This window comes from Bos indicus, chromosome 27, assembly GCF_029378745.1.
Source record: "Bos indicus isolate NIAB-ARS_2022 breed Sahiwal x Tharparkar chromosome 27, NIAB-ARS_B.indTharparkar_mat_pri_1.0, whole genome shotgun sequence".
Classification (NCBI taxonomy): domain Eukaryota; kingdom Metazoa; phylum Chordata; class Mammalia; order Artiodactyla; family Bovidae; genus Bos; species Bos indicus.
This window is the reverse complement of record NC_091786.1, coordinates 37218444-37243282: the sequence shown is the minus strand read 5'-3', so window position 1 is coordinate 37243282 and position 24839 is coordinate 37218444. Positions and strand designations below refer to the sequence as shown.

Here is a 24839-nt window from a genome sequence, read left to right as displayed (position 1 = left end):
TGATAATCATACAAGAGGTTTTATTGACTATAGTGCAGGCTACGGCATGAAGAAGAAATAGTTACTTAAAAACACCACAGACCCTTACATAGCAAAGCTTAAGAAATAAATTAAGACTCTGATTGGGCTGTGCCGGGGAGGATGGGCCTCACTCGCTTCGGTCCTTGGGCTCACGGTATTTCCACTGGATGTAGTCGAAGATGTCCTTCTCACTGTCCACGGGCAGGGGCTCCCCGGCAACGCCTGCAAGGAGGGACAAAAGACCTTCCTCGTGAGCTAGTTCTGGAGCTCAGTTACAGAGGGGTCAGGATGGAGAGCTCAATAGGACTTGCTTTCAGAGGGAAAAGAAAATAGTCCATAAGGGACTTAAAAAGACCTCCCTCAAGAGCTTCTGGTCATGCTTTGCCACACACGTTATCACCAGCGCTACACGACGAACCTGAATACCTCAACTCTGGCCCTTTGAAGTGACCCTAATCCATGGCTCTCCTCTCTGCTGGATCTCCACTGTGCCAGAGAAAAGACCCCATTGAGCTCCTCTGTAACTCAGCACAGCCCCTGGACTAGCAGTGCAGCAGTCCGCAAAGCCCACTGAAGTGAAACCTGCATTTAGGGAGGGTCCCACGTGGTCTGTACACCCACTGACACGTGAGAAGCACGGCCCTACTTTACAGTTTTAGGACAAAAAGACGAAATCTTCACTCTCCTAGTAGATCACAGTAGACCACATAATAAATATACTGTGAAATGTTAACAAGATCCATAAAACAGACTAAGCAATTCTTACTCTTTAAACTTTGAAAGTTTGGAGTCAAAGCTACCAAGTTTGGCCTGACACGGAAAGGAGTAACACCTGAGTTTTTCAGAAATCTTGGAGGTACATTTAAGAAAACAAAAATCCTTTAGATCAATAAGAGTTTTTTCTTTTTTTACTAACCATGGAAGTAGAAAGAATTTAATCCATTCTAACACAGAAATCTTGTCAACTAGAGCTGAGGGCCTGGGAACACCTATGGAGCAAAGCTTTCTTTGTTGCCTGAGGGACTAACAATTCTAAAGAATCTACAATTAACTACCATGGTTACTTAAAGGCTCTTAGAAAAACCAAAGTTGCTAAACCAAAATATCCAGATGACTGGGATTATCTCCGATGCAGACACAAATACTCACCAGTGACACCCAGGGGACGGATTGTGTATTCATTGATTGTGAAGCCTTTTTCTAGGGCATGAGCTCTCATATTCTTATTGAAAATATCACTCCCAGTGAAATAGAGGACACCGCAGTAATACTGATCCTTGGGTATCAACCTAAACAAAATAAACAATCGAGCAATCCTTTACTATGCATTTCAAACTTAGCAAAAACAGGACTCATAATCAGTAAGGCACAACACAAGCCTGTGCAGTCCAATAACCTAAAGAGGCCACCATCACTAGGACCATTCAAATGACCTCAACCGTGCAGTTAGTTCAGGCTTCAGTAAACTACACTCTGCATGGGGTGTGGACAAACCCAAAGATGGTCTCAGGACCACCTTCCCCAGCAGGATCCACCTCATGCTGTGGAAGGCACCTTATCAAGAGGCAAATCCAGAGATGATAAAGCAGATTCTGTGGATAGTGTTACTCTTTACATACTTTCAGGCCAAACTGTCTATTGCAAGAATGGCACTTCAGGGGCTTCCCAGGGGGTGCTAGTGGTGAAGAATCCACCTGCCAATGCAGGGGAAGTAAGAAACGGGGTCCGGAAGATCCCCTGGAGAAGGAAACGGCAACCCACTCCAGTATTCTTGCCTGGAGAATCCCCTGGACAGAGAAGCCTGGCAGGCTACAGTCCACAGGGCCACAAAGAGTTGGACATGACTGAAATGACTTAGCAGTAGCATGGGACTGCAGAATGAAAAGGGATCCTGGGTATTTATGCAAATTCCAAGATATAGAGAGGGAGGGGGGGAAAGGAGAAAAGAAAGAAGTTAATAGGTGAGCAACAAATTTTGAGCAATACCTGATATCAATTCTCCTGTGTGGATATTCCTTTTCATCGTTTTTACTGGGAAGCTGGCAAACACCCTAAAATGGATATTTAAAATAATGTTTAAAAGATTTTTTAAAAACACTTCAGGCTTAATTCTAATCAAATATTGTTAAGTGTGAAGTTACTTTCGCTTTAAACGGAGGTGGTTTTAGAACTGTGAAAACCTGTAACTTAACTTCTCTGTGCTCTACATATTATCACCCGCTTTGTACTGTAATCCTTCACGATTACTAAAGAACCAAAGGAAACAGCAGATGATGGTTCATCTGGCTTTTTGTGACTCTAAACAGGAAAATAATCAAGGAAAGCACGAAAGACAGACCAGAACAAACAGAAAAAAGCAACTTGGAAGAAACAATGATTATTCAGGGAGACGAAAACACACACAAAAGCTATCAGTAATCTTCTCAGATTACAGATATTTATCCATGATACAAGGACAGAATGCTACAGAAAAAGAAAACTCTAGGAAAGGATTTAAATCAAAATAAAAAATACTATAGAAGAACTGGAAGTTGGAGGTATCTTCCAGAAATTAGAGAAGACAGAGAGAGTACAATTAAGGAAAAAACTAAAAGATAGAGGACCGCTTTATTCTTTCTCTATAGGGGAGTTTTCATTATACTTTGGTAGTTTTTAAACAACAATTATCAAGGTCTGTTTTGTTATCGTTTCCTTTTCCAGAAAAATGGGGGAAGTTTGTGGGCTGGGCAACAACCCATATGTAAAATATGTAAAAAAGAAAAACATCGCCATTTTTCAAATTTAAAGCTTCAAACGCCACATTCTGAGAAAAATACACAAGTTACAAGCTTCCGGTTCTGAAGGGCAGTCGAGCTGGTTCACACGTCACTAAAAGTCATACATTTCACTCAGCAACACATAAACATCAAAATCTAAAATGGTTATTTTCTTTAGCAACTCCTCTGGCTGAGAGATTAACGAATCCTGTTTATCTTCCAATGTGAAGCCTACCTTCTCAGGCACTAACAAGTCACAACCCGACCTTCAGATGGAATCGCCTTGCGGATATGGAGCTTTGAGGAGCTGGGCAAGGATCTTGCTGTCTGTCACATCAGGAACAGGATTTCATCTAATGGCTTTGTTCCTTTCCTCAAGGCTAAATTTTATTTCCTGCACTTTTTCTGAAGTGCTGGTGTTAAAGGTTTCTCTGTATCACTATAAATTCTTTATTAGAGTGAGTGGATTAGTTTTGTTTGGCATTTCAATGAGGTAGTTTCATGCTGACTGACTGAAATAAAGCCTCTTCCATTCCTCTAGTGTGGCCTAGGTTTCTCCTAGTGTCCCCTGAAATCCTCACTGTGATCACAGAAAATCATCTTCTGAGGCCAAACCTGCACAAAAACGCTAAAATATGAGTGGTACTCATCTATATAAAAAGGTATCTAAATGCAGAGGAAATTGGTTTTTCTTCCAAATGTTATTATATTCACAGGAAGAACAGTTGAATTAACTAAAGACCATGAGTCCACAAGAAGATCTGAATAACCCTGACTTTCCTAAGGTTTGATTACTATTAGTTTAAAGGAATTCATGTTTTAAAGATAACTTTAAAAACACAGAGAAGGTTGTATCTTTCAAACTATTTAGTCAGCGATTATAACAACAAGATATTCTGAAATCAACTGGATTGATATAGAGTGGAGTTTATTCTACTTTATAAGCTGAATTCATTTTGCAGCCAATTTCCTTTCAGAAACCCAGAGATCTTAAAGCTTCTTTGGTGATCTTCACTAATGTTCTGTGCCCAGAGTCACTGCCCTGACTCCTGCCTGCTGTCTCTCCCCGAAGAGATCTGCTGGGCTAACTCCCTCACCTCCAGCCTCTCCCCGGGTGTCATCTCAGTAAGGCCATCCTATTTAATACCTTCTCCTGAACTCCCTAGATGATACTAGTGGTAAAGAACCCGCCTGCCAATGCAGGAGATGTAAGAGACCTGGGTTTGATTCCTGGGTCGGGAAGATCCCCTGGAGGACAGGGCAACCCACTCCAGTATTCTTGCCTGAAGAATCCCGTGGAGAGAGGGGCCTGGTAGGCTACAGTCCACAGGGTTGCAAAGAGTCTGACACGACTGAAGTGACTGAGCACACACTATCTTAACCTACCATGCAACTTACCTACTTAATATATTCACTGTTGACAAGCAATCCCTTCCACGCCCCTCAAATAAAAGCGCCACTTAAATTCACTCATCTGTCCCATGCTTCTGGGGCAGAGCCTAGGACGCTGCGATGCTGAACACCACATTTGGTGAACTGACTGAATACAGCCTCTCATCTGACTGATGCCCCTCTCCCCATTTTGTTCTTTCACAGCACCACCCTCTCTCTGTCCATCCCTTCTTCTGTTCCCCTATTTTATACCTTCTAGACTACTGCCTTCCTCTCACCGATCTATTTCCAAACAGAAACACACTATTTTTATATTATTATTATAATGTTATCCTATTATAACACTCTGCACAACTCTTCAAAGATTCCATATCTTCAAAAGATATTTGTACAGACGCTTCAAAGTTTCCACGTATATGGCCTAAATCTAACCTGCATGAGAGTCCTTTGACAGAGGGCAAGGATACCATTTTATAGATAAGAAAATTAAAGCCTTACAGGAGTAAAGCAACTTGCCAACATCGCACAAAGAACTGGCAGTGGCGCTCAGGCCGTTCACCCCGTACCCAGACCCACTCACCACACGCAGCACGCCCACCCCACCCCACCCCCGGCTCTGCCACTTCTTACTGCCTCCAAAACAAAACGAGTTCAGAGTTGACCTGGAGTGCTTCTCATCCTAACAAATATGAACGACAAAGGTCAAGACAGCAGGCTCACACACGGCCTTTTCTAAGCTTCAGTAAATACATGAAGCATATGACAGTGCCTGAACTTAATACACAAACCCACTTAGACGGATGCTTATGTCACAACAAAAAGGCCTTAGTCTCTTGATCTTACGGTCATTAAAGTCTTCTATACTTTAAAAGCAAACAAACAAAAAAAAACCTGCTTTCTTATTTCTCAGCCTGTTTTCTTCTGGGAATCGGTTTGGGAGGATTCCCTTTCTAGCAAGATCTGTACATGTGCTGCCAGATATATATGAGGTTGGGAAGGCAAGAGACAGCCAAGATTCCCACCAAGCCCGTACCCAGGATGGGTGAGTGGCCCTGCCTCTCCCACAGCACAGGTTCTGTAAAGGCTGACCTGGCTGACTCTGCAGCATTTGGCTGCCCATGACCTTCCTAGCAAAGGATTCTCTTTGAGAAGCTACTAGGAATTCCACTATCGTCAGCAACTCTCAGCATTCATGAACTTGGCTGCCCACCTCTTTTTGCAGTTTACACCCAGCCCAGCAGCTGATAATCTGTCCTTGTATTCTTGCTAGCCGGAGTACTACAGCCTCTGCTGGTCTGCCCTCTGGGTCTCTTTGGGCACAGCAGAATGCTGTTCAGACTGTAAAAAAATGCTTCTGCTTTTTTTATTGAATAAACACCTTCCTGGTGGCTAATTCTGAAAGCAGCTGGTGCAGTCCCCCAGGAGACAGCTCACTGCCTTTCACAAACATGACTACTGTGGGAAGCCGGTTAGGCCACAAGAGTCCCCGAATATGCGCAGGCATACCAGGACACTTTCTTACTACTCAAAAACAAAACAAAAAACCCCAAACTTGTCCAGCACTTATTATTTTTAGAATTTTATCTGACTGAATGTTCTTTAAATATAAAGTTTGTGCACATTCATTTTGAGGGAATTAAAGACAAGCCAAATTCCAAAGAATGTTCATAGGGCACATACAAACCCTATTTTTAATTAATATCTTGGGTGCATACATTTTTGGACACAGAGTTAAAAGCTCAAAACCTGACAGACTCAGGAGAATCAATAAAAATTTAATTCCCTAAAACTGATGGCGATTTTTATTTTTACCTTTCCCAAAGTTCTTTTGAAAATATTGATAAAGTGTGGCCAACTTAGACAATATACTCTCACAGCCCATTAAAATCACCATGCTGAACTTAATGACGTTTTCTGCACATGTGATTAAATTACACAAGATGGACCATTTTTAAGCATGTAGTTCAACAGCACAGAGCAACTCACACGGTGTAGCCATCACCACCACTCATCTGCAGAACTGTATCATCACCTGCAGCTGACGCTGTCCCCACTGGGCACTCCCTCCCACCTCCCTGCCACCCTGCCCAGGCCCTGGCAACCTCGGCCTAGTTTCTAAATGACGTGGCATTTCAATTTTCTGTCTCAACCATCTTCTACTTTCAGCTAAGCTGTCAAATCTACATGCTGAGACTCTTGCTAATTTTAGCCTAATCCACACTCCAGAAGTACAGGCTCTTTCCTTTCAGTTGCACAGCTCACAAAAAAGGGAGCATGGAGAAGACAGGGTCCGCATGCTATATTTAAGGGAGCAGCAGACGAAGGCGGTTTGTTGCCTTAGCCCTAGGATTTCTCCCTGCCTCCAGTTTCTACACAGGACCATTTATTAATCTGTTTTTGATCCACTGGCCATTTGTCTTGAGTCCTTGAGTCTTAATTCCCCAGGAAGACCACAGGACTTCAATGGTCCGTAGCAGCGGGTTTCTCAGTGATGCTCTGCAGGTGCTGCTCCCTTACCTACCATCTCACACTGCATGGCTCTTCCCCTGGACGTTCCATCACTGACTCTGATGCCTTCTTTCTTTCGTGCTGTCACAGATAATACTCTTCAGACAATTCTAATCTCACTTATTAATACATTCTGAGTCAAAGAGTATTTGCTATTTTAGGGAAAAAAATATAATGTGTCAAAGTCATTATGGATATTTTAAAAAGAGCAGATTATGCCTAATTACCTATCCCATTATCTTGATGAGGGTAAAAGAAGAGAGTGAAAAAGCTGGCTTAAGAATCAATATTCAAAAAACTAAGATCATGGCATCTGGTCCCATCACTTCATGGCAAATAGATGAGAAAAAAGTGGAAACAGTGGCAGATACTATTTTCTTGGGCTCCAAAATCACTGTGGATGGTGACTGCAGCCATGAAATTAAAAGATGCTTGCTCCTTGGAAGAAAAAGCTATGACAAACCTAGATACTATATTAAAAGCTAAGACATTACTTTGCTGACAAAGGTCCGTATAGTTAAAGTTATGGTTTTTTCCAGTAGCCATGTACGGATTTGAGAATTGGACCATAAAGAAGGCTGAGCACTGAAGAACTGATGCTTTCTAACTGTGGTGCTGGAGAAGACTCTTGAAAATCCCCTGGACAGCAAGGAGATTCAACCAGTCAATCCTAAAGGAAATCAACCCTGAATACTCTTTGAAAGGACTTATGTTGAAGCTGAAGTTCCAATGCTTTGGCCACCTGATGCGAAGAGCCGACTCACTAGAAAACACCCTGATGCTGGGAAAGATTGAAGGCAGGAGGAGAAGAGGGTGACAGAGGATGAGATGGTTGGATGGTATCAGTGACTCAATGGACATGATTTTGAGCAAAATACGGGAGATACCGAAGGACAGGGAAGCCTGGTGTGCTGCAGACCACAGGGCTTCAGAGAGTCACAACTTAGTGACTGAACAAAAACCACCACCACCTATTCCAATGGCACAGATTATTTACAAGTGGGGAATTCTGAACAAACTCTTTACTAAAATATTCTCAGATTAGAGAATATATCCCCTCCAAGGTCCAGAATGTCCTATTTACTGATGGACACTAAGCTACCTCGAGGTCACCACACTTGTTTTTCAAATGTGTTAAGTCAAGCAAGTACTCACCATGAACTTTGTTTCACCCTTTGACAGAGTGTCTGTAATGAAACGGACCTTTTGTAACTGCTCCACAACACGATGTAACAGTTTGGGCTGTAGAATCATAATCAGGGGTAAGAAAAAAAAAAAGCAATTACTCTGTTAGAGCAAGAAAGCATTTTTAACATGAGTTTTCTGATGCTCTCTGCATAAATGCCTAGTTTTCCTATGCTCTAATTTTTCTTCTAACAGAAAATTCACCTTATCAAATGAAACCACTGCTTTTCATGAATACCATGACACCTCCAAACAGACATCATTTGTCTTTACCTGTTTCATAAAAAAAATTACCTGCTTATCTTTAAAAGGTATGCTATGCTATGCTATGCTAAGCCACTGCAGTCGTGTCCGACTGTGTGACCCCATAGACGGCAGCCCATCAGGCCTCCCCGTCCCTGGGATTCTCCAGGCAAGAACACTGGAGTGGTTTGCCATTTCCTTCTCCAATGCATGAAAGTGAAAAGAGAAAGTGAAGTCGCTCAGTCGTGTCCGACTCTTGGCGACCCCAAGGACTGCAGCCCACCAGGCTCCTCCGCCCATGGGATTTTCCAGGCAAGGGTACTGGAGTGGGGTGCCATTGCCTTCTCCATTTAAAAGGTATATATTTCAAAATAAAAAACATTTGCCTTCATGGGTCTTCTAATAGAGGTAAAGTTTCTTAATACAATATTTTTAATAGCAAAATATTTCTATGTTAAAGCCTGAACATTATACTGGATATTTCTAAAGTATCTATGCTAGGCAATAAATGATTCTGGCAGTATCTTACTAAATCTCATCTCTTTCAAATCTCAGGCTGTTCTGTCAGTTCTCTGTGGAAAAACAACATGCATTCCTTTCAACAATTTACTTTTTGCCTTTCACAGAATTCAATCAGTACAAAATGATTCAACTGACTTTCAGAAAGATTAAAACAAAAACTCGTTCTGAAAATACCCAACTGTCTCTTAGAAAATGATATTCATTGCTGTGTAAGACTGATCACCTTTGCCTATAAGTTCAGAGGTACCTGTTTGGCTGACTCAGAGGTAAAGCTTGGATGGGTGAGAAGGACATCCATGTCACCACTGGACTCTGCACCTGTAACAGCAAAAAACATGCATGGAGCTCCCCTCGTAAACGTATCAGTGAGGCAGATATTGAACTGAGGTGACGACACATAGACATTCTTACTGCCTAACTTTCTATTTCACTGTGTTTCACATTCAGAATTAGTTAAAAAACTTCAACTTTCTGTCCAAGTATTCAGGTTTATTGATGTAAACACCAGAATCTCAGATAACAACAGTAAATGACATTAGATATGCATTGTATACAATTAGTTATGTTATTAAAAATGCAGCTAAGAAATTACTCAATAATGATAACAATAAATATAGCTTTAAAAATACAAATAAATGTCTAAGACTCTCAAACAAACAATATAACTCTGTATTAATCAGAAAATTCACTTCAATTCTTACGAATGCATTCATTTGAAGAATACTGGTAACCATTACTATTACGGCATCATAGATAAGAATACTAGACTATCTGAGCAGCTGCCCAGAGAATTCCTGACAGTCTATTACCACTTCCTAACCAAAACTCTAGAGGTGGCCATGGATTTAGTCAGACATCTATTCCAAAGTTTATATAAAGTTTTTCAATTTCAACTTTGTAAGATAATAGGGGTAAACTAGGTTGGATCATAAAGAAGGCTGAGCACCAAAGAATTGATGCTTTTGAAACATGGTGTCCGAAAGACTCTTGAGGGTCCCTTGGACTGCAAGGAGATCAAACCAGTCAATCCTAAAGGAAATTAGTCCTGAATATTCATTGGAAAGACTGATGCTGAAGCTCCAATACTTTGGCCACCTGATGCAAAGAGCGGACTCATTAGAAAAGATCCTGATGCTGGGAAAGATTGAAGGCAGGAGGAGAAGGGGATGACAGAGAATGAGATAGTTGGATGGTATCACCGAATTCAACGGATGTGAGTTTGAACAAGCTCCAGGAGATGGTGAAGGACAGGGAAGCCTGATGTGCTGCAGTCCATGGGGTCACAATGAGTTAGACACAACTGATCAAAAATAACAATTTTAAATTTCAGGTTACTCTTCCAAAATTTTGGATTGAGTGGTTCTTACTTTGCTCATATTCACATAGTAAATCAAGATCTAAAGAACCTGGTTGTTTTGAGAACTGGTTTTAAACTGGTGTTCCTGAGACATTAAACTTTGATTCATTATAGAAAACTTTGAAAACTGAAGTAAAACAAGAAGCAAAAACCTACCCAAAGCTTCACTAGCATCTGGCCAGACAACAACTACTAGTACTTAATACACCTAAAATTATGTTATGTGAGTGCAAAGTCACTTCAGTTGTGTCTGACTCCTTGTGACCCTATGGACTGTATGTAGCCTGCCCTTCTCTGTCCATGGGATTCTCCAGGCACGAATACTGGAGTGGATTGCCATGCCCTTCTCCAGGGGATCTTCCTGACCCAGGGATCAAAACCATGTTTCTTATGTCTCTTGCACTGGCAGGCAGGTTCTTTATAATAATAAAATTATGTTATAAATTTTATTAAAATTGGTCATCAAAAAAGCCCATGCTGGACTTCCCCAGTGGTCCAGTGGTTAAGAGTTCGCCTGCCAATGCAAGGGACATGGGTTTGATCCCTGTCTGGGAAGATCCCACAGGTCATGGAACAACTTAGCCGTGTGCTACAACCACTGAGTCTGCACACCTAGAACCCGTGCGCTGGGACAAGAGAAACCACCGCGACGAGAAGCCTGCTTGCCACCGGGAGGGGCTGCCACTCGCTGCAACTATCGAAGGCCACGTGCAGCCATGAAGACCCAACGCAGCCCAGAAACCAAAACAGCAGGAAAAAACCCACCCTATCATAAAATCAGCATGAACTTCCTCTCATTTACTCATATATTCCCATTTATACACAAATAAACTTAGCTAATACTATGAGGTCTTAGCAAATCTATGAAGTAAAACAAGTTACATCTTTTTAATCCATGTTTTTTGTATACATTAGCCAATTTTAACATCAAGGCATGAATAACCTAAGATTAGGAAGTATGTTACCTCTTCTGAAACTGCCACAGACTGTAGCAATGTATTCAGAATCCACTTTTTTAACTTCACTTAGTACAATATCCTAATAGAAGAAAAATTAAGTTAGTATTCTAAAAATGGCTTTTCACCAAGTGAAATTCTAAATTCTAATTAAAGAATATAATTCAGGGCACTCTTACTTGCATTTGTAACATTTCTTCACGAGGAATTCTTTTCTCAAAGTCCTCAAAATATCTTTAAAGACAGAATAAGTAGACAAAAGATTTTTTTGTAAAATTTAAATCTTAACATTAAACTGTTTACTTTATCGAGCATCTTTATACAAGCAAATATTTAAAAAATCAAGATGAAAATTCATTAACAGTAAAATTGTGGGGGGTGGGGAGAGGCAGTGTGAGGAAAGGTTTACTCCTTAACTTGGATCAAAATCCTTAAGTGTCACACTAACTGATATTGCAGATATTCCATTCAAATTCATTTTAAATAAACTTCACATTTCAAGAGTAAATACATATATTTAAGTTAGTATGGATTCAAGTTAGACTGCTCCCTACCGGCAAATTCAGGGATTGCAATTTACTGCTTTTAAATCCTGAAAAATACTTGTATAAATATTTTAAAATATTATCCTACAATATGGATGAACTGAGACATTATGCTAAGTGAAAGTTAGTCACAAAAGGCCAAATATTATATTATTTCATTTACATGAAATATCCAGAATAGCCAAATCTATAGACACAGAAAATAGAACAGTGGTTGCCAGGGGCTGGGGGAAGGAAGGGCAGCTAGAGAGAAATGGAGAGTGACCACTAATGGTTTGGGCTCTTCTGGGGATTGACTATAGTGATGGTTGTACAACTCTGGGAATATACTTAAAAAACTCACTGACTTGTATACCTTTATGTGGGTAAAGTATATGGTATATGAAATGATATTTCAATAACGTTATTAAAACATTGTTGTTGTTCAGTCACTAAGCTGTGTCCGACTCTTTGCAACCCCATGGACCCCAGGCTCGTCTGTCCATGGGATTTTCCAGGCAAAAATAACTGACTGAGTTGGCAATCCAACTGAGTGGGTTACCAACTCCTTCTCCAGGAGACCTTTCCAGACCAGGGATCAAATCCACATCTTCTGCACTGGCAGGCAGATTCTTTACCACTGAGCATTATCTTAGTATTAAGTAACATCCAAGAATGATAAATAAACTGTTCAAAACCAATTCTCACAACAAGCAAGTTCTTCAGAAGGTGTCCATTTACTATGTACGTGCAAGGAGAATGGGAACCACATCATCCTGATGTCTCACTGATTTGAAGTTTTGGAAGGTCAGGATAAATTTTCAAATATTGTGCTAAGCCATCATCAGGCAAGTTCAGAAAGTTATTAGGACTGAATGGCCAACAAGACAAGATCAGAGCAGATACAAGCTTAGGGTAGATATGGCTAATGTACTACATGCTATAAATAGTTAGAAAGGAGGGGGTTCTGTATTTCACACCTGACAAAGAAATTACCCATGCTGACAGATGACATGTCTACTAGTTATTCCTATTCTGTTATTTAGGTGTTTGGGTTTTTTTTTCCTATTCCTTTTTTAAAAACTTAAAGTGTTTCACAGTCATGGCCCATCTTCTCAGGCAGACTAAAATTCTTGAGAGCTACACTGAACCTGTCTGTACCCTAACTTCACGCAGAGTGCAGTACTTTCAACAATGTATGCAAGAAATAAACACCCTGACTGACTGACACCCTCCACTCTGTGTATTTTAAGAGGAAGTTCTCAGCCAAAGTCAAGGGAATGAGGGAACCACACACACACACACACACACACACACACACACACACACACCCCACGTGTGAATACAAGGATACCTTCTACAGGAGTATGCAACAACCTTAATGTTTCTGAACAGTAAAATGATTTGTGTTTAGCTAAGTCTGAAGACTTAAGGAGTACAGAAGAATGGCTATAAATTTTTTTACTTTTACACTTCAAGTGTCGAAAGAAAATTTGCTATCTTACTTTAGCCCAATTCGTTGATGATGGTTCAATTTATCTTCATTTTTTCTGAGATCTGTATAGAAGATAAATAAAGTTAAGGTGCTAATTTCTGGGAAAAAAAACATTTTCCAATTTTTTGGGGAAAAATGCTAAATTCGGTGATCCTTTCTTCAAAGGGCTACCTAGAGAAACACTGGAATGACTTTGAAAAGACAATGAAAACAACTTTCAGATACTAAAGACTCGATAAAGGTGACTTCAAGTCAATGTAGTAAAACCTGACAGTTGATTTCATAATCATTTTTATTTACTGAGTCAGAATTTCAGTTATAGTTATATAAAACAGTACATAAAACATATCAAGATTACACAAACTTTCACTGAGTACAGCAAAAAGCAGCCTTGTAAGGACCTTCTATTGTTGTCCAGTCGCTAAGTTGGGTCCAACTCTTTTCAACCCCATGGAGTATAGCTTGAAAGGCTCCTTTGTTCATGGGGTATTCCTGGCAAGAATACTGGAGTGGGTTGCCATTTCTTCCTCCAGGAAATCTTCCTGGACCAGGAGTTGAACCCATGTCTCCTGCACTGGCAGGTGGGATCTTTACCACTGAGCCACCAGTGGTGGCCACCACCCTTCTAAGGACTTATATTGCTTAATTTATAATTAACAGCAGCCACAGAAGTTCATTCATACTGTTCATTTGTTCATTCACTCTTTCAGTGAATTAATACTCTTTGTGTACTGATTTGTGCAGCCACTGTGCTAAAAATTCTGTTGAAAGGAGTGGTATCACTGTCATTTTTTAATCAGAAAAACTGTCATGTCTTAAACTGAAAGTGACTCAGATCCATCTGGATGGTCCCTTCATGGGTATGAGCACAGGCAGGAGCCTTATTAAAGAAATGAGAGGATAAGTATGATTCAGAAGCAATGCCTATGGTTGCCCCTGGGCTTTCCTAGGGGCTCAGTGGTAAAGAATCTGATCGCCAATGCAGGAAACACAGGTTCAACCCTTGAGTCAGGAAGATCCCCTGGAGAAGAAAACGGTTACCCACTTCAGTATTCTCGCCTGGAAAATCCCAAGGACAGAGGAGCCCAGGGGGCTAAAACACATGAGGTCACAGAGTCCAACACAGCTTTACCAACTGAACAACAACAACAAAGTGGTCACCTGATGTTCACAAATTCTCTCTGGAGATATAAAATGGAGGAAGATAAGCACCTTTATGACACATTGAGCATGGAATATTTATCATAGCTTTGTGCACACAAAATCCAAGTATATGATTGAAAATGCAACAGAAATAGAGTTTGTTATATTGAGAGATCCCACAGCTATGACATTATGTATCTGTGAACAGTGAAGTAATCTAAAACCATCACTATAGATCCTTGACACTCCCAAGTGATGCAACTGAATACCTCTGAGGAACAAACTCTTGGCCTCCTTAACCAATATTTTACTCAGATAAATGATATATGCCACACGCAGAAAAGCACTAACCCTCCATGAGATGCAGGTATAGAACAAGTTCACTCTTAGCTGTGAGATTCACACAAATTCTCAACTTAATAGTATGACTTATTAGTCATACCTTTTGAGAGTCAGTTATTATTTTTAGGGATCAAGCACTTTACTAAGTTTTTATAGACATTACTGCATTAAATCACATGAGATACTACAAAACTATCTTGTAGCTGAGAACCTGGAGCATCACAGTCATCTATTCTAAGAAACTGGTGGAAACTGGATGCAATCCCAGGTCAGTCTCCAAAATCTCTGTCCACCTAATCATTAGGGTTGCTTATAAAAGTTGAGCCCACAAATATTTATCCCCAAATGCCAGAGATGGACTGTAATGAATCAATATAGTACATACCCTTGAAAGCATGAAGAGATAGATTATGCTTAAAAGATTGCTATATTAGGTTTAAGGAAAATGTTTTACAATTACTTGACTTCTATTTTTATCACTTCTTTGAAAGCAAAAATTCCTTCAATAAGAATTACAAGCCTCTTAACAGAATTTTTCTCAATATACATGACTTGGTTTTTAGGCTGAATGTACAGGATTTCCATGGTCTAAAATTTTATTTTAAAAAAAAGCAATTTAAATCATCTAAAAATCTGCAAGTGAAGTTAGTATCTTTAAATCAAGACGCCACCCCTTGCTCTTCTTGATTTTCTTCTGAATTATAGAACAAAACACAGTTAAAATGGGAATACAAACTACATTTTACATCTATTCTCTACTGTATAGTTAAAAAGAAAATCTTATCATTCATATCTCCCTGCAGTAGGAAATGACAACCTACTCCAGTATTCTTGCCTGGAAAATTCCATGGACAGAGGAACCTGGCAGGCTGCAGTTCATGAGGTTGCAGAGTCAGACAGGACTGAGGATTGAGCATGCACATCATTTGTATCTACTAATTGAGAAAGGTTTTTTTTTCCCAAGTTTCAGTTTGTTAGAGCATCACTGGTCCTTCAGGACCATATCTGACCTGAAAGTAGAGACCAACTGTACAGACTCACCTTCTAATGTCTTAATTCCTTCATCTACAAACTTCCTTGCAGCAGATGGACTACAAAGAAAGAAAAACATCATCTCAATATCAAGTGAAACTCAGGATCCTTATAACAAATAACCAGTGATATCGTCTCTTGTCAAACATAAAAGTTACTGGTGAGCTAAAAAAGACCTGCTAACTATTGTGTGGTTACTTTGTGAAAGTCGCTCAGTCGTGTCCGACTCTTGGCGACCCCATGGACTATACAGTCTGTGGAATCCTCCAGGTCAGAATACTGGAGTGGGTAGCCATTCCCTTCTCCAGGGGATCTTCCCAACCCAGGGATCAAACCCAGGTCTCCCACATTGCAGGCAGATTTTTTACCAGCTGAGCCACCAGGGAAGCCCAAGAATACTGGAGTGGGTAGCCTATCCTTCTCCAGGGGATCTTCCCAAACCAGGAATTGAATTGGAGTCTCCTGCACTGCAGGCAGATTCTTTACCAGCTGAGCTACCAGGGAAGCCCAAAAGCCCAAAGTGGTTACTTTGGTAATGTTCAAATCCTTGAAGCCTTAATCTAGGAAGATAGTCATGAACTTAGACATGAAAAAGACATCCAAGCAGCTAGGTGTCATGACACCTATCTACTTTACTCATAAACCAGACATACAGGCCCTTGAAAACTATTCATTCTTGCAAATGAGATTTAATAAGGGCTTATTATGGGTCAGATACTCCTCTAGGTGCTGAAACTACTGCAGGAATAAGACAAGAAAGGGCCCTGCTCTTCCCTATTGACGCTCCAGTAGGTAGAGAGAGACAATAAAGAGATATATAAACAAAGAAAATACCAGGTAGATGAATTCGAACAGGGTACTATGACAGAATGGCTGGTCTTCTTTAGATTGGGTGATGAGGGAAGGCCTCTCAGATGATAAATAAACTGAGATTTTAATGACAAAGAGCCTTGGTACAGAAACTGTGTGGTACAGAACCTGATATTCGTATCAGGAAGGCAACATGGCACAGAAATAATAAATCTGAATTGAAAGCTCGGAGACCTGGGCCCTGATTCTGACCCTGCCACAGCTACCTCAGTTTCTGTACTCAGCTTTCTTGCCTGGAAAAAGAACAATGTAACAGACACTCTGTAAAACAAATGCTAACATTTTATACTGTTAATTGTTTTGGGGCCCCAAAGAGTTATGCTCCTTTTCTATATACTAGGTTTAGGAATTTAATATATTTTAAATGAACTTTTATGGAAAATGCTGCCATTAAGAAACAATCATCATATACCTATGCCTCAATCCATCAAGACAATAATTAAGTAAAGTGTTAACATTTTGGTGTCAATCTTTACTCTATTGAGTATCAAATTTAAGATAAAGGTGCCTCCATTAAGAAATACTTGACTGCTTGTTCGAAACTCATATGCACTGTGCTACAGGAAAAAAAAAAAAAGGCATTTTAAATGTTTAAGATAAATATAACCAGAGAGGCAGAAGAGACATAACTTGGAGGGAGTGATAATATGCCCACAGAACAAGTGCTAACGGAGCTCAGAGGAAGGAAAGAGTATTTCTGGCTGGGGACTCAAACTGGATTCATCAGGGAGCTGACAGGTCTTGAATGGCACTCCTAGAGTCAAGGCAGCAACTGAAGAACCAGTTTCAAACATGTAAAGTATGGAAGAGCGAAGTACGTGGGCAGAGGCACAGAGGTGGCGAGGCACAGGTTTTAAAGGGAAACAGCAACTTCTTTAGTTAAGCTGACACACAAAAAATTAAACCAACCCTATGACTGTATCTGCTTAAAAAAGAATTCTTACCCAATGCCACTAACTCGAGTCAGGAAATTGATGGATGAACTCGTATCATCCTGCCGAATCTTTAAGGGAAAAAAAAAGTCTAACAATGATTTAGGAATGCTTTGAAGACTCAAACGATCTTACTAGAAATACACTAGTCTGCTTAGAGACTTATTAAGGGCCATTACATTTGCCTGGATAACCCGTGCAGAAGTATTCATGTACAACCTCAGTGGTTACAAGTGAGTAAGGAAGCAGATGAAGATGGCTCATTTCTCATTCATCCAATATTTTTTAAAGGCTTATTCATAAAAGTCCAGAAGTGATACAATTACTATCATCAGAATAAAATAAAACCATAAAAAATGCTTGGGAGGATTTAAGGATTAAAAACTCTAAAAGATAACAATCGCTTAGTTTAAGTTTATAATCTCCCTTCTAACTGGTAATGAAAATAAAGAAATAATCCTTTTACAGAGGGTAACAGTCTCTTAAATGTCACATAAAATAAGTGAACATTTTAGAGGAGCAATATTTAAAAGTTAAAATACAGGACACTTAGAGAGCCATAAACTGCTCCTTCCTTAACCTACGGAGTCTCATGGAGGGGGATGATATCACCTACTCTGCAATGGTGCTACATGATAGCTGTCATAATTATCAAATAAACAAATGAGTAAAAATTTTACCTTTTCCAGTTTACGCAATTTTCCAGTAGCTAAAAACTCATCAATTTTTTCAGCAATTTTTGTTCCTACTCCAGGCTACATAGAAAATAAAAAATACAAAAGTCACATAAATATAATGCTTACCAAATCCCTAGAAGATAAAGTAAAAAATGAGAAATGAAAAACCAATGACCATTACATGATCATTTTCCAAAGGACACAGGTAATTGAGCACCAGTAAAAAAATATATATATTCTCCCAAAGACAAAATGCTTAAATGACTGCCAAATGAAAAGCCGTATTAAGACAATTTTAAATGACTTTCTTTTTAAAAAATTAACTTTTGTCATAGAAAAATTAGAAACTACAGAGCTGAATAAAGAAAAATATTAGCGTCATTTGTTAATTTCATCACTCTGAAAATTAAAATAAACTATAATCTTGCCACTTAACATCTGCTATATACTGACTTTTTTGCAGTCAGTATATACACATACACGTATATAGACACGCAAAGTTACCTGTGTATGTATATTTACAAGTGTATATATATATGTGTGTATATATACCTACTTTTTTCTTACAAAAATAGAATCATACTGCTTTGTAAAGTGCTTTGACTTAAAACTACATCATGAACAAATTCATGTACCAATAAATAAATATAACTACAACCACTTTAATGACTTCGTAGTGTTTCACTGTACGAACGTATGATACTTTACTTAAAAATGCCCTATAGGAGAACATTTGGATGGTTCCAATTTCTGATATTATAACAATGCTGTTGTGGACTTCCTTTGGAACAGAGGAAGCTTTCTCAAGCTTCTGCATACCCCAGCACCACCTGGGGAATGTGTTAAAACACAGCATGCCATGTCCTGCCCTAGAGTTTCTAATGCAACAGACTGCATTTCTAACAAGTTCCCAGGCAATGCAGAGGCTGCTGGTCTGGGTACCACACTTTGAGAACCAATGCAGTGAACTGCACAGGCCAATGTGACAGTGACCAGCTCCATGTGACTACTTAAGTTTACATTAATCAAAATCATAAATTCCTCAGTCACATTAGCCACATTTTAAGAGCTCACTGGGCTTCCCTGGTGGCACAGTGGTAAAGAATCTGCCTGCCAATGCAGGAGTTGCAAGTTCAATTCCTGGGTTGGGAAGATCCACTAGAGAAGGAAATGGCAACCTACTCCAGTATTCTCGCCTGGAAAATTCCATGGAGAAAGGAGCCTGGTGGGCTACAGTCCATGGGGTCACAAAGAGTTGGACATGACTTTAGCGACTCAACAGCAATGAGAGCTCATTAGCTAAATGTGACTCACGTTCAGTAAATATATACTGCACAGCACTGCTCTAGAATATAAGCTCTAAGACAGCAGAAATTCTATCTTTTCACTGCTTTATCTCTAGCACCCGGATGAATACCTGGCATACAGATGCTCAAAATTTATGAGCTAGTGAATCCTTGTATAAATCTCTCTCTACTGGTTTCCTCAGGATGAACTGCTCAAAGTGGAACTGCTGGGACAAAACACACACACACACACACACACACACACACACATTTTGCCAACATTCTGCCTCAACATCCTTCAGAAAAGCTATAAATAACCAACACTTCAATCAGCAATAAATGAGTATCTTTCTCCCCACATTTGTCCACACTGTATTTGATAATTTGGTGGGCACTATATAATTGAATTTGCAACTTTGATGTACTAGTGAAGTTGAACTTTTCTTCATGTTTATTGGTCCTTTTTAGTTGTGTTCAACAATTATAACATGTGCCAGTTATTTCCTACTGTCTCTTAGCCTGAAGTTCACCCTTCTATATTCTTAATTGATTTAACGTTTAAATAAATGTCCAAAGACCACTGAACGCATAGTCAAGCTCTGAAAATAGCAAACATAGGTAGGAGTAAATAAAAGAAGTAGAACAAAAAGGGGAAACTGCTAGCGTTTCTCATCTCCTAAAGCAAAAGATACACATAGATCTGAAGCAATTTTGGCCTAAGTTACTTTCTAAACCAAACATTAAGGAACAAAAGGCAAAACTCTCATTCTGGAAATTTCAGGTTTCTAGATTACTGAGAAGCACTCACATGTGCCAGAGAGTAGGTCTGTGCTTTTTAAATTAACAGTGAAAATCCAGTCTTATGCAAAAGGAATTTTGGGTATTTCTACATTTTTGTTAGAGATATATCATGAGCTCAGATTTGGGATGAGATGTATCAGAACTTGTGAAAAGTTTGCCTCTAACAAATGAGCAGGCTATCTGCAATTACCATAAAGAAAGAAATTCAAGGTGATAGAAGGGAAGCACAAGTGGTAAAACTGGGTCAGTCCAAGAGAGAAACTCGGAATTAAAGTCCAAGGTATTTAAAACGTGTTAGGCTAGTCTGTCTGGTTTACTGAAGTTGAGAACTGTTAATGGCACAGGGATTTAAAAACCCCGAGCACAACTTGTGAGTAATAAACAAAAGGTGGACACGTGACACGTAATCACTGCGGATCTGTCAGTCATAAGACGGGTAAGATTGATGCTAAGGTTATAACTCTGACAAGTGAAAATAAAAGAGCAGTTATCGGTCACACGCTACAGGCTCTCATGAGAAAATCAAGGACAGTCAGATACTAATACCTAAATTCCAGAGGGCTTTCGTGAGACCTACACAGGCAGGTAAAGAATAAAAGAAGGTGGCAACTATCAGAACCTTGACTTCTCAAAAAGTCATGTCAGTTTGGCATTTTTAACAACAAATGCATAAGATATGGTCCTTAATCCTGAGGAATTTACAATCTTTTATAAGATTTATAATCTTTTATAAGACTTCCCTAAGATATTGTTAGCGATGTTAATGCAAATTACCAAGAGATGCAGGTAAACCTCTAGAACTGTGACACTACCAGCTTAAAAGGTTTCATGGAAATTACAGAGAACTGGGCTAAATGCCATACTATGCAAAGGGGCTTAATCATGAGCTTATTAGTAGTAAGTAAGATCTCCTTGGGAACAGTAACTCTAACTCACAGAAATCCCTATACGTGGGCATCAGAAGGAATAGCGAATGAGCAGATGTGCTAGTACCAATCTGTCACCACACTCTTCTTAAGGACTAACTCTCAAGCTGAAAATCAATGTGAAAATGAACACACATATACATGGCAAAGTAAAAGAAAATTGTAATTACATATATTAAAGAAACTTTTTAACCCACACCCTCCTCCAATAAACATACCCGGAGCTTGGAAAAGTATGCTTGAGATAGCATTAATATTATTCCAAGAAAGCACTGTAATTTGCCTGTTTGGGTCAAGGGCAGTTTCAGAGGCAAATTTCATTTTGTGGGAAACCACCAAACTGGTACATGTGTGAACTCTTCGATCAACTTGCTCACTAAACTTACCAGTTTCTTAGCTTCCGCTCCACTCTTTATTTTGTGTGGGTACTTTGCTATCACAGATGCTGCTTTTCTACAAGGGGAAAAAAAAAAGGAAAACCAATTAGAAATCCAGTGAGGCAGTTAATTTTTCTTACACATACAAGCAAATAAGCAGCTTAAACTTTCACCAAGATAACTAATTTCCCACATCTGTGTAAAACTTAAAAAACTCAATGAGCTGACAGATCATCCACATCTCTAACTTTTAGAAGTATCCTGAAGATCCTCGCATTTGAGAATAACACAAATTTAATCGTATATGTAAAACTAGGGTGATTTAGGAAACCAGTAGGCTTTCCTTTTGGGGATTAAATGGAAAATATCATTGAGCCTTTTTAAAAAAATAGCTGTGCTGTCCTGTGCTTAGTTGCTCAGTCGTGTCTGACTCTATACATACATATATACATTTATACGCCATGTGCTAAGTCACTCAGTTGTGTCCAACTCTTTGTGACCCCATGGACTGCAGTCCGCCAGGCTCCTCTGTCCATGGGGATTCTCCAGGCAAGAATACTAGAGTGGGTTGCCATGCCCTGTTCCAGGGGATCTTCTCAACCCAGGTATCGAACCCCGGTATCCCACACTGCAGGCAGATTCTTTACCGTCTGAGCCACCAGAAGTGAAGCGAAATGAAAGTCACTCAATTGTGTCCCACTCTTTGCAACCCCATGGACTATACAGTCCATGGAATTCTCCAGGCCAGAAAACTGGAGTGGGTAGCCTTTCCCTTCTCCAGGGGATTTTCCCAACCCAGGGATCGAACCCAGGTCTCCAGCATAGCAGGTGATGTCTTTACCAGCTGAGCCACCAGGGAAGCCCTTAAAATAGCTAGTTTTTAGAAACTGTTCATAATAATCTTTCATAAAAAGTGTGCAGCCAGTAATATTCAAACTAATATTCGTATGTAATACATACTAAACTGGCTTATGGAGGGTTATTTTAAAATTCATGGCTTAAAGCTGTATTCCCGTGTCCAGGTACCAGTTGTTTTTTCATCGCTCTCGTTTCAGTTCCACTTAAAGCACTGACTTGTGATCCTTGCCATCTCTACACGTACCCTGTTCAGTAATGTGGTGACAGACTGGGTCCACCCTGGGAGCTCACTGACGGTATCCTGTCTACCTATAATTTCAATGCTAAATATAGATAAGCACTGATGCCCGTACAGAGCAGCACTTCTAAGTGTGAAGCGTAAGTACTGGATAGTCTTTGGACCTTCGTTTTTCATTCTATTCTAGCACATGTAACCTTTAGACCTAGATTTCTTCTGATTTCTCTATTAGCATATTACTGATAATGAGTCTGGAAAGGTAGGTTGAGTGCAATCTGTGGATGAAATTGTTTCAGCAAAGATAAGTAGTTCCACATAATTGGCACTATGACACAAAGCCTGAAAGGGAAGAAGGGTTAAATCATGAAAGGCCTTTTGTATGCATGACACTTTGGGGCTTTATCAAAGGAAAGAGAAAATGTTTAATTATTTAATGTGGGAGAATGACAAGATCAGGTAACTATTTTTCCAGAGAATACTTTGGCCACATCAAAAGAAACATGTATGGGAACTGAGGGGTGGGGAGGAGCCTTCAGGGGTGTAAGGCATCACCTGCTTTTCCAGACTTATTTCCCACTCAGACTACATCCCGTAAAGAAACTGAATTACTGACTCCCTAGAAAATGAAATACCCCTCATGTCTCAACGCCATGGCTCATTTTGTTTCCTTTCTCTAGATTGTTCTTTCTCTCACTTATCTCACTTATCTTTCACTTTGGGCTCCTTCAAGACCAAACACCTCCTCTCTGAACCTGCTAAGACTCAAACAGAATACAGGGCTGGATATCTAATTTTCAGATCATCAAATGTGTGGACTACAGTACAATTACTTTACCTAGAAATTCACAAGAGGTAAAGAAAGGAAGTGTAAACAGTTTTTAGTTATGTTGAGTGGGAAGGAAAGAAGGAAGATGAGTTTAGTTTCGAAAGGAAAGAGACAAAGGTAACATAGGCTTGAAAACCTGGAGAAAACTTCTGTGAGCACAGATCTGGAGTTACAGACTGGTATGCAAAGCCAAGAACGCTAAGACTGCCAACTACAGAAGTGAGACAAAAGGGCGAAAAGGGCATTAAAAGGTAAGAAAGAACAGAAAGTTGTGCCATTGTGGAAGTCAAGGTGAACGTCACTGAGAGTTCAGTAAGATGCGATGTGGGTGAGAGGCTTTCAGAGAAACGGCAGGAAGGAAATCACAGTGCAATGAGATAAAGAATGGCTGGGGATGCAGAAAACCAGACAAGGAACACAGATTCTTCAAGGTTAACTGTAAAGTGGAGAAAGGAGAAAGGTGCTGGCTCAAGGGCTGAGGAAAATGAAGAAGACTGCTTTGTTGCTCTTAAGAGTTGAGGGACTGGACACGCTTCCCGGTTAAGGGTGCAGAGGCAGATGGATGGGGCATTAATGGCTGGGATAAGGGCCCTGGTGAAATGGACAAGGATGGGATCCAAAAGGCGACAGAACACCCACTGACCAACCAGATGGAAACATTCCCTTGGTCCACATCCATTTCACAACACAGACCTCACTGTCTTTCATTAGGGCTTGAAATCAAACTGCATTTTCAGTAATTTACATTTGTTGATGGGGAAAAGTACCTATTAACCTATTTTCAATCAGAACTGGGAACCAATCAAAACGGATCCTAAAGAGCTCTGCCAATTCTCCCAGAAATATCGCAGGAAGGTGCCACCAAAGTCAATACCCTCAGTTCTTGCTTTTTTTTTCTCCTCCTGCAGATGGTTCAAATATCCACGAGGACCCTCAGCCCCGTCAACTGCCACACATTCCAGAACGCATGCTACCAGACAACGCTTGCACCGTCCCACCTGTAGGCATTGTATTTGTGGATAGCCTGGTTCACGTTCTTCTCAAAGTTTGCGAGTTCTGAAAAGGGAACAAGAGGTCCGGGTGAACAAGAGCCACGAGTAAACAAGAACCGAGTTTCCTGGAAGGAGGCGTTAACAACCTCTTAAGCACCAGTGATTCCCCGCGGGCACACCAGGTCAAGGCAGCCCAAGCGCGACTCGAGGGTCCCCAGCAGCGCTGACAACCGGACACCGGCGGCGGAGCGAAGGCCGGCACCGAAGACCCCGCGCTGCGAGGGGCCGACTCCTCCTGGGCTGTCAGGACGGCAGGGAAGGAAGGGAAGGCGGCGGGAAGGCAGCAAAGGAGAAAGACGGCGGCGCCCGCCGGACTAACCTGTGAGCATGTCGGTGATGCCCCCGTTGAGAGTCTCCTGCGGCGCCTTCCGTTTGCTCATGGCGGCCTGCGCCCGAGGACCACGGAGAGCTCACCGCCCAGGACAGCCCCCTGTCCCAGCTCTGAGGAGACGCCGGGACTCGCCGAGGCGGGCAGGACCAGCCCAGCGGCGGCAAAGCCACCACGACCGGCTGAACAATG

At 40.5% G+C, this 24839-nt stretch overlaps 1 protein-coding gene across 2 annotated transcripts; it reads right to left on the bottom strand.

The window, feature by feature from the left end:
- Positions 1 to 24839, bottom strand: POLB (DNA polymerase beta). Of its 2 annotated transcripts, XM_019953575.2 has the most exons (14): positions 24639 to 24839; positions 24266 to 24323; positions 21355 to 21421; positions 17959 to 18033; positions 17291 to 17349; positions 15486 to 15535; positions 12970 to 13021; positions 11120 to 11174; positions 10950 to 11022; positions 8875 to 8945; positions 7833 to 7919; positions 2008 to 2072; positions 1171 to 1310; positions 1 to 243 (listed from the first exon to the last, which is right to left on the bottom strand). In XM_019953575.2, exons 1-14 carry the CDS (start codon positions 24697 to 24699, stop codon positions 149 to 151), a joined length of 1008 nt encoding a protein of 335 aa, XP_019809134.1. In that variant the 5' UTR covers positions 24700 to 24839; the 3' UTR covers positions 1 to 148. The 2 variants fall into 2 exon arrangements, with proteins under 2 accessions (XP_019809134.1, XP_019809135.1); XM_019953576.2 differs by lacking the exons at positions 10950 to 11022; positions 11120 to 11174; positions 12970 to 13021.

What these genes read in the sequence shown, in the direction of transcription:
- POLB (XM_019953575.2), bottom strand. Translation starts at nt 24,699, where the DNA reads ATGAGCAAACGGAAGGCGCCGCAGGAGACTCTCAACGGGGGCATCACC. An exon ending in CACAAATACAATGCCTACAG is followed by an intron (nt 21,422 to 24,265) that starts GTGGGACGGTGC and finishes TTCCCCTTGTAG; the next exon opens with AAAAGCAGCATCTGTGATAG. An exon ending in CACAGGAGAATTGATATCAG is followed by an intron (nt 1,311 to 2,007) that starts GTATTGCTCAAA and finishes TATTTTGTTTAG; the next exon opens with GTTGATACCCAAGGATCAGT.